This window comes from Danio rerio, chromosome 14 (genome assembly GCF_052040795.2).
Source record: "Danio rerio strain M-AB ecotype USA chromosome 14, GRCz13ab, whole genome shotgun sequence".
NCBI classification, from domain to species: Eukaryota; Metazoa; Chordata; class Actinopteri; order Cypriniformes; family Danionidae; genus Danio; species Danio rerio.
In genome coordinates this window covers 26,588,311-26,600,581 of record NC_141034.1, presented here as the reverse complement: position 1 = coordinate 26,600,581, position 12,271 = coordinate 26,588,311, and the positions used below count along the sequence as shown (strand labels likewise).

Here is a 12,271-nt window from a genome sequence, read left to right as displayed (position 1 = left end):
AAAGGTCGTGGTCTTTTATATATTTAAAACACTTTTTATTTTATTCAGTATGAAAGGTTTGTTCAAATTCACTGTAAAGAATACATTTCATAGAACAAAAGTCTGCAAATATACTTTACATACTTTGAATGTTTGTGTATAAATATGAAAATGTGACCTCTTGCCCACCAGTATACAAAATAAAACATTACAGTTATTTTGAATAGATTTATACATATATACCAGTTGTGTTTCCTAACCCTGCTCATTGAGGCACCAGCACAGTTTGAATATCTGCCGTTTCGGACCATTCAGTGCAAGTCTACTAAGCTGATGGTGAGTTAAATTAATTGTTTAATTAGAAAACATTCAAGAGTGTGTTGATGTGCTTTCAGGAACAGGGCTGAGATAGAATATATCATGTATTACATAACAGCACTATATGATAGACAACACAAAATGTTGGCAAATCATAAAATAACACTCGTGTGTATGAAGTGAATTATTCAGGCATCACCCTCTGATAGAGCAGAACTGCCCCCTTTGCAGAAGGACACATCTCTGACCACAAGGGGGAGCGCTCGTTTAACTGGAGCATTTTCTGTAGAAAAAAACAAAAATCGTCTCATGTTTGAAGATTGTTTTTTGGTCATTTAAATGAGTTAACATTTGTAGCTCATGATACATTTTGTAAAAATAAATAAATAAATAAAGCATATGAAACAAACAGCAAAAAAAAAGTTCTATATTGTGATGCAAGTGATAGAAGTGCAACATGAACATGATTTGTCAGATTTGATTATAAACAAATAGTTGTGAAGACAATGCTTTATATTGCTTGTATTCATATTTGAGACTTCCCTTAATGATGCAGTCTGCATCATTAAATAAGTGTATCATTATTTTTAAGTAATATTTTTATCCAATTTTATTAATGCAACAACTTCTGTATATGAATCACAGTTACCTTATACATGGAGTTTGTTTACATGCTCAGCATATAAGAGTACACCTCTCACAAATCTACCTTTTAAATTCATATTTTAAATAGGTGCTTTACAATATTATATTTGTGCATATACTGCGCATTAGATTAGTCAGCACTGAAGCCCGATCTGGAAACTTAGAATAACATTTACAAAAATGTGTACACCCAAATTTATATTAGATTATATTATGAAATATTATAAAATATAATTTAAAGAGAAAAAAAATCAGAAGAAACAAAATTATATTAAACTTGAAATTAAAAGCTGAAATGTTGTAGTTTGTAATTTTGTTGTTGCTGCTGTAATATACTGCGTGAATTTAAATGTTATCTTCTTCTAAAGATGTTCTGTGAAAAAAATATATTTGAATAAATATTAATTCTTAATAAATTGATAAATTTATAAATTGATTGTTCAAAAGCACCAAAATATACGACCTGCATTCACTGAGAAATTGATTATCAAAATGGGGTGTACTCATTTCTTCTAAACACTGTGTATGTTTTTTAATTTTATTGAGTTCCTATTCAAAGTTTGAGAAATAATAACGATTTGCAAAGATAAACTTCATTTATAATAAAAACTGCAATACTCCATGCATTAGATTTGTCCAGTTTTATTTCATAGCTACTTCATAAAACACATTATGTCTTGCTGTGGTGATTTGTCTGTATTTTACGGTGGCCCGGAGAGCTTCAACGCTGCAAATAGTGCAAACAGAAATGTGTCAGAGGACCCAAAAAAAGGTGATGGAACCAGCTTCTTCCTGTTGTCGAAAATTTGAGAGGGGAGTTTTTTGTTTGTTTATTTGAACATCCTTTGTATATTTTCAGTTCTCAGAGTAACTCTTCCTAACATGGCCTTTAAATGTTTCATTTAACGTTTGTTTTGCAATTAGTCAGATTGTTAAGTTTAAAAACATACCAGTTAGGAACTAGTACTACCAGGACATTAAAATAAACAAAAAACATGACCTCTCCCATCTCTGAAAACATTGCTGTCTTATAATAGGAAGCAGCCGGGTTTATCACTTATTTTAGATCCCCAGTACATTTCTGTTGTGGTCTGCTCTATTTGCAGTGTGTTTCTGTATTTGCATGTGTTGATAAATACATGTAGATATTTTCCAATTTGCTGGTTTAATTATATGTATGTTTTCTGGGCCACCATAGTATTTATAAATATATGCTTACCGCTCGACTGAGAAACAGAATATCAGTGGACTCATTTGCTTCTGGACCTCCACGTCTATAGAAATCTCTCACTTCCTCCGTCGTCAAAGTGCACCTTCACAAAGTAAAACACACACACACACACACACACACAGTTGTGTATTTCTGAAAGCTCACAGCTCATTATATTGACATTCAAATTTCAAACATATAATGAGGTTTACCGAACATAAAACTCAGCACTGGGTCGACCTGCACTGGTGTGGTTCAGGGCAATTCCCATAAACAGCGGTTTACTGAGAGAAGACACAGGAACGTTCACCTGAAATGAGTGTCAGAACAACAACAACAAAAAGTTAACAATAGGACATAATGAGACCAAAATTGTGGCATCGGTAAAGGTTGCTAGATTTGCAACCAAAAATACCAAAAAGTGAATATATGCCACTCCAATGAGTAAAATTCATTCATCCATTCATTTTCTTGTCGGCTTAGTCCCTTAATTAATCCAGGGTTGCCACAGCGGAATGAACCGCCAACTTATCCAGCAAGTTTTTAGACAGCGGGTGCCCTTCCAGCCGCAACCCATCTCTGGGAAGCCCATGAGTAAAATGCATCCGTCAGTTTTTACAATCACGTTATACTAGTAGATTCTGTTTTCATGAATCATTTTGCCTCAAGACTGACATGATGTATCTCATGTGACTTCTGTGTGATCATCCACTTAAAAATAGCTAATAGATGGGGGCAAATGCTGAACAACTCCGGCAGAAGTTAAATTTGTGAAATTAATTACAAATTAAAGGTATTTTTAAGAGCTAAAATAAGCATTTAAGATATTAATTAATCTGTAATGTAGTATAATAAGTTCTGCTGTATAATACATAGCGATTTGAGTCTGTAGATCACAAACTAATGTTAGAGACTTAGGCTTTTAGGTTTTAGTCAACCTGCTCTAAACTGGTTTGAAAAGGATTTTTCAGAACGCAATCAATGTGTGACAGATGAAAATTATAATTTGCCCTTTCTTAATGTCAACACTGGGGTTCCCCAAGGATCTGTTTTAGCTCCGTTGTTATTTTCTATTTATATTAAGGATTTAGGTCATGGAATAGAATCAGCTACAATACACCTGTATGCCGATGACACAATAATATATACAGCGGCACACTCCTTAAACCAAGCTGTACAGTATGCACAGAATGCTTTGCAAGCATTACAGTGTACGTTGCAGGACTTAAAATTGGTTTTAAATTCAAAAAAGACTAAATATATGATACTTTTTTTAGCCGTGGCCGCACTAAGGTAACAGACCGGATAATTACAACTCTGAATGGTGTTCAAATAGAAAGAGTTAGCTTCTACAATAATCTAGATATTTGGATTGATGAGAGATTAGCCTTTGATATACACATTGACAAGTTACTGAAAAAGCTTAGGCCAAAATTAGGTTTCTTGTACCAGTCAAAAAAATGTTTTCCTTATAAGGCCTGTAAGAAACTAGAGAGTACATTTCTGTCTATAATTGATTATGGTGAGCATCTCTTTATGCACGCAGCCACTACTCTACTAAGAAAACTTGATTCTGTTTATCATGCAGCAATAGGCTTTGACACAGGTGCAGACTCACGGACGCATTATTGTATTTGTATGATTCCTTAGACTGGTTATCGCCACTGGCTTGCATGGTTCAGGATCTGTTGAGCTTCACATCAATGGATTTGCTTGGACTCTCAGTAATGACTTTAAACCACACTGAACTAAGCTAAACGAAACTGAACTTAAACACTTAAAAACTGAACTACCCTGATCCAGTTACTATGACCATTTATGTGAAGCTGCTTTGACACAATCTACATTGTAAAAGCGCTATACAAATAAAGCCGAGTTGAACTGAATTATCTTTATATCAAATGAGAAAATTACATCTGTACTTATTTATTTTAAAGGCTCTCTTAGGTAAATTACCAACCTATCTTTCTAATCTGTTAACATTTCACATTAATAACCAACACACTAGATCTGGTTCATGTATTCGTCTTACAGTCCCAAGGCTATTATGCTCCTAGGACTTGGAATGATCTGCAAAATAGGCTCAATCTTGACACACTTCCGACTCTTGATTACTTTTAAACACCTTCTGTACAACCTCTTAAAGGATACTTGTAATTGTTTTTTATGATCTGATCATTTTGTGGTATTGTTTTTGTGATTTTTATGTGAAACTTTATGTGCTGCCAACCATCTTGAACAGGTCTCACTGGAAGGAGAGACAGTCTCAATGTGATCTGGTTAAATAAAGGAAATAATAATAATCATTGAGTTGTTTTTTAGCAACAATCCTGGAGAGTTCTCCTAAATCTGTTGCGGACACAAAAGTGTTTAGCATTTAATCAGTCTAGCAGAGTTTTTATCACTGGCAGACATTTTTTTTTCTTATTTGATTAATTTTTTTTTTAATTTTCTTACTTGCAAAAATGTATGCGAATATTAAAAAAGCATTAGCATTAACATATAAACAAGACATTAATAATCTAATGTATATGCATATTAAACTATGTAAATTAGTAATGATAGTGATAGTGTTGCCAATATCATAGCCATTATTTTTTATTAGGTTTGCCAACGTTGTGGGTCACAAGAATGCAGAAAGTAAAACAATTCAGTGCACCCATATAAATATAATGGAGCAATTTGTCAAATCTTTAACAAAATAATAAAAAAAAAACTGGCAAGTGGCTAAACGTAGCCCTGTTCCACAGGAAAACTGCAGACTCTGCAACCCTCATATCAATCCAGAAAATATTCAAATGTGTTATAAAGAGGTTTGTATAAAATGTGATGTTCATAGATACAAACCTCATCACTGATCTCTGCACACACCGAGGAGAAGATCTCAGAGACAACGGCTCTCTCTTTACCCTGCAGAAGCTCAACACAAATATCCTCCTCACTGACCCCCGGGCACACCATCTACAGGCACAGGCAGAAATAGAAATGCACATTAATATATATACACACAAAGAGGTTTACACACTGGATAAGATCAATAACAGAGCAGATCAAAACAATTAAATAGTATTTATAGATATCAAATAGGTATTTTCATGTGTTATTATTGTGATGGAAGGCTGAATTATATTATTGTAATTTGATACAAATTATTTCAGTTGGAAAGGTAGTGCTGTCGCCTCACAGCAAGAAGGTCGACGGTTCGAGCCTCGGCTGGGTCAGTTGGCGTCTCTGTGTGGAGTTTGCATGTTCTCCTTGTGTCCGTGTGGGTTTCCTCCAGGTGCAGTCCAAAGACATGTGGTACAGGTGAATTTGGTAGGCTAAATTGTCTGCAGTGTATGAGTGTGTATGGATGTTTCCCAGAGATGGGTTGCAGCTGGAAGGGCATCCGCTGTGTAAAACATTTGCTGGATAAGTTGGCGGTTCATTCCACTGTGGTGACCCCAGATTAATAAAGGGACTAAGCCGAAAAGAAAATGAATGAATAATAATGCCAAGGCTGAATTAATTCTTACATCTAAAATTATTGCTGCATCCCTTTTATTAATAGTGTCATATTGTTATAAATGCTAAAAATGTTTTTGATTAACATTAGTTTGTAGAAAGCACTACAATTGGAGTAATTTAAACATAGTTAATAAATAAAAATATACATTTTTAATTATATATGTTTTGCTTTTTTTTCGGGTCTGGGGGCACATCGTTGCAAAACCGCCCGAATTTTTAGTACCCACCTATGTAATTTTTTAGAACCAACAAACAAATTCAAAACCGCCCAATCTGGCAACACTGTGTATAGAAACAAACAATTATTTGAACTGCCATTCACTTTATCAATTGAATAAATGTCTGCTAAAATAAAAGTTAGTTTTAAAAAAAAAAAACTTTTTACCAACCTCAAAATTAGAAATTCCATAATCATAAATCCAAAAAACAGCTAAAACAACTAAACTTCGATAACAATATGAACCAACATTGCTTTTGTTTAAATCTTGCTGTGATTATTATTAAATGAATACCAATAATCCTTTAAAATTGCTAGAATCTGAAATCAGAAAAGGTTGGGACAATATGGAAAACGTAAATAAAAAAGAAAGTCGTGATTTCTAAATTTACATTCATTTGATTTCATTGCAGACAATGCAACAGCACATTTAATGTGTTCCTCATGATCTTTTTTATGAACACATATTCCAATTTTGGTTCTTGCAAAATTGAAACAGCAAAGCATTTACCACTTTGTAATGTCGCCATTCCTTTTCACAACACTTGTTTAGGGACTGAAGACGCCAAGTGATGAAGAGTTTCAGGTCTTAAGGTCGGCAACAGTAAAGGGTCTTCATTGTCGCATTTTGCGCTTCAAAATGTGCCACACACTTTCTATTGGAGACAGGTCGGGACGGTAGGCAGGCCAGTCAAGTAACTGTATTCTCTTCTTTCTCAGCCAGGACTTTGTAATGTGTGCAGAATGTGGCTTTGCATTGTCTTGTTGAAATATGCAAGGGCATCCCTGGAAAAGAAGGCAGCATATTGTGCTCCAAAATCTCTATGTACTTCTCATCATTAATGGTGCACTCAGAGAAGTGCAAGTTATCTTTGCCAAGGGCACTGACACAACACCATACCATGACAGACCCTGGCTTTTAGACATGGTGCTGTTAACGGTCTGGATGATCCTTTTCTTCTTTGGTCTGGAGCACACAGAGTACATTTCTCCCAAAAAATACTTCAAATACTGATTCATCTGACCACAGTAAATGTTTCCACTGTGTGTGATGGTCAATCCCTGATTCCCAAAAAAGTCAACTGTGCTTCGGGACACTGTTAAGATAGGGCTTCCTTTTGACACAGTACAGTTTTACTGGCATTTGTGGTGTAACTACGTATTGTGGTCCTTGACAGATGTCTGCCAAAGTAGTCCTGCGCCCATGTGGTGATATCACTGATAGATGAATGGCGATTCTTGATGCAGTGCCGCCTGAGCAACTGGAGATCATGGTTGTTCAGCTTAGGCTTGCACCCTTGTCCATTACCCACAAGAATCTTCCAGATTCCTTGAATCTTTTAACTTTGTTATGCACAGTTGAAGGTAAAATATGCAAATGTCCTCCTATCCTTCTTTGAGGAACAATGTTTTTAATAAGTTCAATAATTTTCTCATTGGCAAACTGACAATCCTCTGCCCATTTTTGCTCCTAAAGGACTAAACTTTTCCAGGGGCTGTTTTTGCACCAAATCATAATTACACCTGTTACATCTGTTCCTAATTACAATTATCACCTGTTAACATAAACTGTTTCAAACAAAAGTATCTGGATGCAGCCATTATGATGCAAGCTGAGATTGCATCACTCAGCAACGCAATGTCAGACACAATGCACTCAATGGAGTGAGTGACATCACAGTGACAGGTAAGGTTAGGGGTGGGGTTAGCGGAGCGCATTAAAAAGTATTGGATGCAGCTCAGATTGCACTGCACCAGGTATGCAGCCAGATCCCTCTAGTTTCAAATCACATAACTTAACCAATTTACACTTATTAGTAGCCCTAAATAGCTCCTGTCTCAACTTTTTTGGAATGTGCCGCTGGTCTGAATGATAGGAAAGGATGTATATTTACAAATGAAATCAAGTTTCCTTATTTCCCAACTTCTTCTAATTTGGGGTTGTAAATTATAATAAGATTATATTGTAAAAAAACTTGTTTAAGAGTAATTGCAACTAAACGAAGGATTGCTTGTAAGCATGGGACGATAACCATTTTCAAGGTATACCGCAGTTTGAAAAAGTCATGGTTTTAAAACCACCAAAAATTTACTACTATACTGTTCCTAAAGTATGTGTAAGATTTTTATTTACATTTTTGTTGTAATTTAGAACAACAGTCTCTATAGCAGAAAATATATCCAACAATGCCGATTTAAATTGTAAAGAAATGTGTTTTTGAAACTCATGAAGACAGCAGAAGTCAATGAATCATTTTCATTATTTATCCTGACATATTTACTGCTCCAAAATAAATGTTAAAAAGTAAATATGAAAAAAAAAATGAAAAAAAAAAAAATCCCGTCAAACCAATCTTTTTTTTTTTTTTTTTAAATGTTTCTCAAAATAAAATATATTGTGCTTAAAGAGGAAAAAAGTTTTAGTTTTTTACCCAGACATTTTAAAAGAATGCATTTCAGAGCAGTAATCACAAATTCGTCCAAGCAAAATATTTTTATCCCAAGGTTATCATACCGTCAGAAACTGGCCCATGCCTAGTGATAATAAAGTATCTATTTGATTCAGTAATGCATGTACAAATAAACCATATATTTACAACACAAATCTGACCTTCGGCTCTGGATGTCCTCCAGGAATGTCTAACAGGCCTGCAGCTTCAGCCACTTTCTGACTTCTCCTCAGCAGGACGACGTCTCCATCCACAGTGGCCAAAACAGCCCCGACCCCCAGAGGCTGCGACAGAAATGCCTGAGGGTCCAAACACTCGTTCCGTCCATGACTCTGCAGCTTCTCTGCCTCTCGTGACCAGTTTGTTCCCAGATAGTCTTTATAACAGGTCAGGCCCAACTGTAACTTCACCACACATGGTTGCTTGCTTTTTGCTAATCCCTCCGGGGACTTGAGAGCGCTTTCAGAGTGCTCTCCTTCATCGTGCCGTAAGTGCGTTGTGTTTTGGAGGGCATGTTCTGCCATTGGTCCATTTTCTGTCAGTGTGAGCAGCGCTGAATGCAGTCTGAATTTGGCACCATTGAAAAGCCATGGTTCTTTGGTCACTCGGTCAGTCCAGATAGCTTCAATGTGCTGCTCGATTTCAGGAAAACGCTGACGATTGAATCTAGCGTGAAAAATTTAAAAAATACATTTGATTTGTAAAGCATCATAATTGACTTCAGTCACAAATTAAAAGATGCTTTATAAATATACAACTTTATTGTTTTATTTTTGTAAATTACTAAAAAAAAAATTCTACCAGGATTTACAGAAGACACCCAATTAAATGTAATTTAGGGCAACAATAGTTTACACACCAAAAAAATCTTTTCAGGCCATTTTATAACAAGAATCATCGGATGACATCTGGAGCCCCACAATACTGATTTATTGTCATTTTAAATTGTTATTCCACTCGAACCACAAGGCTTAAATTATTTGTCAGTAGGAATAATTTCATAATAAAGTATAATGCTATTTTTAGTATGACCCAAGTGCATTTTTAAAAGCTTTTATCAGGATATTGACATATTGTAAGCTGCATAAAAGGGTTACAACAACTGGTATAATTAAAAGAACTCTACATTTCCTATTGATCTATTGTATGTATGAATGTTCAGAGTAAAAAAAAATATTAATACAATGATTTACGGATTATAAAGTACAATAGGAAACACTTTAGGTCAACAAGATCTCATTAATAGATGCAAGTTAATGCATTAACATCAATAGAAGAAACAGATGCATTTGTTACAGAAGCTATTATGTTATAGTTAGTTTTAAAGAAATTCAACTGAATGTTACAAGTAATTCGCTCTGTTAAATTAAACAGTTCACACTTTTGATTTTAATGAGTTATTAAACATTAAATGAGAACTAACATCAAAATAACAGCCAGACCTTTATTGTGAAGTGCAATAGGCCTACAAAAAAATTTGAAAATGTTTAATCAAAACCTCAGGCATACATATAAAAACTTTTTAATAATAATTTAAGAATCAGAAAGGGCAAGTAAATTTTCACAGAATTTGAGGTACTGTTAACCAAATAACCTACTGTGGATAACTGAGGTAAGGTTGGCTTTATATTTGTACATTCAAACTTTCTCCTAAATAAAATAACTGAACAAAAATATCTTTTGCACATTCTAAAGAGTGAAATCATAAAAGCAGCCAATCAAAGTACAACATTGTTCAGTCAATTAAACAGTGCTAATTTTGTTTTCAAGTCATACTTGCATGTGATTTCAGACCGAATATTCAGAGTACCATAGTAAACAATATAGAGAGCATGTCACAAGTTGTCACTGAACAAATGTGCTAATATAAAACCAGCTTTACCTCAATCTGAGGTTAAGCCTTTATAACGCACTTTAAGCTGAATACTAGTACCTTTATTAGTAACATATTATGTAAAATCATCTTGGCAAAGACTAAATACATTTGTTATTAGAAAGTAGTTATTTTCAAAAGAGTTGGAAAATTATTTTCAATGTTAAAAAGAACATGTTATTTCATAGGAGTGCTAATCCTTTTTACATTTTGATTACTAAATATCAGCACAACAATCATGATCACTTATTGTTTAAAAAAGTACATTAGGTACATGTGTACAGTCATGGAAATGAAAGCATAAAATTAGATACTTCAATTTAATATGCTATCTTATATAAAATCACTCATATATCACATATATATATATATATATATATATATATATATATATATATATATATATATATATATATATATATATATATATAAACAGAATATTTTACAGATGCGTTTAGGATTGTAAGTCACTTTACCTGTCTGAAACTTCTACGTGCATCTGATGTTCTTCAAGAGCCTGTGATGGATCACAGTGAAGCATGAGGGACACCTCTGGATCCATGACAACCCCTGTTAGTGAGCTGCTCACCTAGACATGGTTTCTGATAGATTTCTGTACATCTAGACTGAACGAATGTTTTGAGACAAAGTTTATTTAGGTTAGTTATAATTATCTTATTAATGTCTGTTTTAAAAGATGAATTAGCGTCACAAAAATAGCGGACAACGTTTACAAAAAGATCTAGTTTAATACCTAAGGATTTCTCAAACGAAACGCAGTTTAAAATGCAATTATATACTGTTGTTGACAGACAGGGACCAAAACTTACTTCCTTACCTAAATGTTGATAAAAGAACTTCCGGAAAATTGAGGATTCAAAATAAAAGCCCGCGCGTCTCTTGTGATTGATGAAATTCAGGCAACAGCGTAACGTTCAGTTGGAAATCTATATAAATCACAGGGTACACTGTATGTTTTATGTAATTAAATGAACATAAATAGGTTTGTTGTTGTTGCTGCTCAACCAAACACACTCTTGATATGTCAAAAGCAATGTCAATTGCATTTTTTTTTTGGTATAACGTTATTTTTATTTGAATATATATATATATATATATATATATATATATATATATATATATATATATATATATATATATATATATATATATATATATATATATATATTTTTTTTTTTTTTTTAAGCTCTCTTTACATTTTTTAAAACATTTTTTTTATTGTATTTGCTGAACATTTCCAATCAAATGCATAACAAGTCTACACATCTACAATATTACACATTTTAGCAATGTCATTTGTATGCTTAGAATGTCTAACTTACATACGTCAAATATTTCAGTAAACACCAGTATTTATTTTTTTATTTTTTTAGATTTTGTTGCGAATATATTTTTAATATATGCCAAATACATTTTGCAACTTGTGGGGCTCAATATTAAAATTGAATATACATTATATATCAAATCGAATATATACTATAATAAAAATAAGGACTTGCAAAAATAATTTGCAGAATTTAAAAAAAATAGCAAAGATGCATATAGCAAAAATTGTGTATACATTTTTTTTATAATAATAATAATATAATAGTAATAGTTGGTGTTGTTTTGTTGCTCAACTGAACACTCTCTTGATATGTCAAATATAATGTCATTTGCATGCATCTTTCTACGTCACACTTTTTTTTTTTATTGAAGCAAATAACTGACGAGCATACAGGATTATACGATTACATATGTAACAGTCATACAAAGCTTAGCCAGGGAGCAGAACATACATAAAATTAAATGTATAAATAAATACATAAGGGGATATATCATATTTAAATTATTATATTGTACAGATTATTGTCTTCATTATTAGACATGTTTTTTTTATAGCCTTCTTGTTTCTTGTAATTGATGTTAAAGAATTATAAAATATTTTTAAACCTTTTAAGAAAAAAAGAGGGTGCAATAGACATTACTTCCGCCTTGTGTATGGGAAACATCCCAGGAAAAATAATCAATTTCAAAGCATTATCAAGTGTATCATAGCCAGTTTTACAATT

The 12,271-nt window shown here is 33.3% G+C and overlaps 2 protein-coding genes across 6 annotated transcripts in view; both read right to left on the bottom strand.

The window, feature by feature from the left end:
• The window catches only part of atp7a (ATPase copper transporting alpha), an 813,718-nt gene that overhangs the window by 732,158 nt on the left and 69,289 nt on the right, over positions 1-12,271 (bottom strand). The window lies entirely within an intron of this gene.
• nudt22 (nudix (nucleoside diphosphate linked moiety X)-type motif 22) lies at positions 14-11,059 on the bottom strand. 4 transcript variants are annotated; one of them, XM_087280417.1, is made up of 7 exons: positions 10,954-11,058; positions 10,676-10,825; positions 8,488-8,992; positions 5,000-5,113; positions 2,365-2,462; positions 2,162-2,255; positions 14-580 (listed from the first exon to the last, which is right to left on the bottom strand). In XM_087280417.1, exons 2-7 carry the CDS (start codon positions 10,759-10,761, stop codon positions 482-484), a joined length of 996 nt encoding a protein of 331 aa, XP_087136543.1. In that variant the 5' UTR covers positions 10,762-10,825; positions 10,954-11,058; the 3' UTR covers positions 14-481.

Coding starts and splice junctions, on each gene's coding strand:
- nudt22 (XM_087280416.1), bottom strand. CDS start 10,761: ATGGATCCAGAGGTGTCCCTCATGCTTCACTGTGATCCATCACAGGCT. Junction 8,993..10,675: donor CACGTAGAAGTTTCAGACAG/GTAAAGTGACTT, acceptor TTTTCACGCTAG/ATTCAATCGTCAGCGTTTTC. Junction 5,114..8,487: donor GAGGACATCCAGAGCCGAAG/GTCAGATTTGTG, acceptor CTGTGCCTGTAG/ATGGTGTGCCCGGGGGTCAG.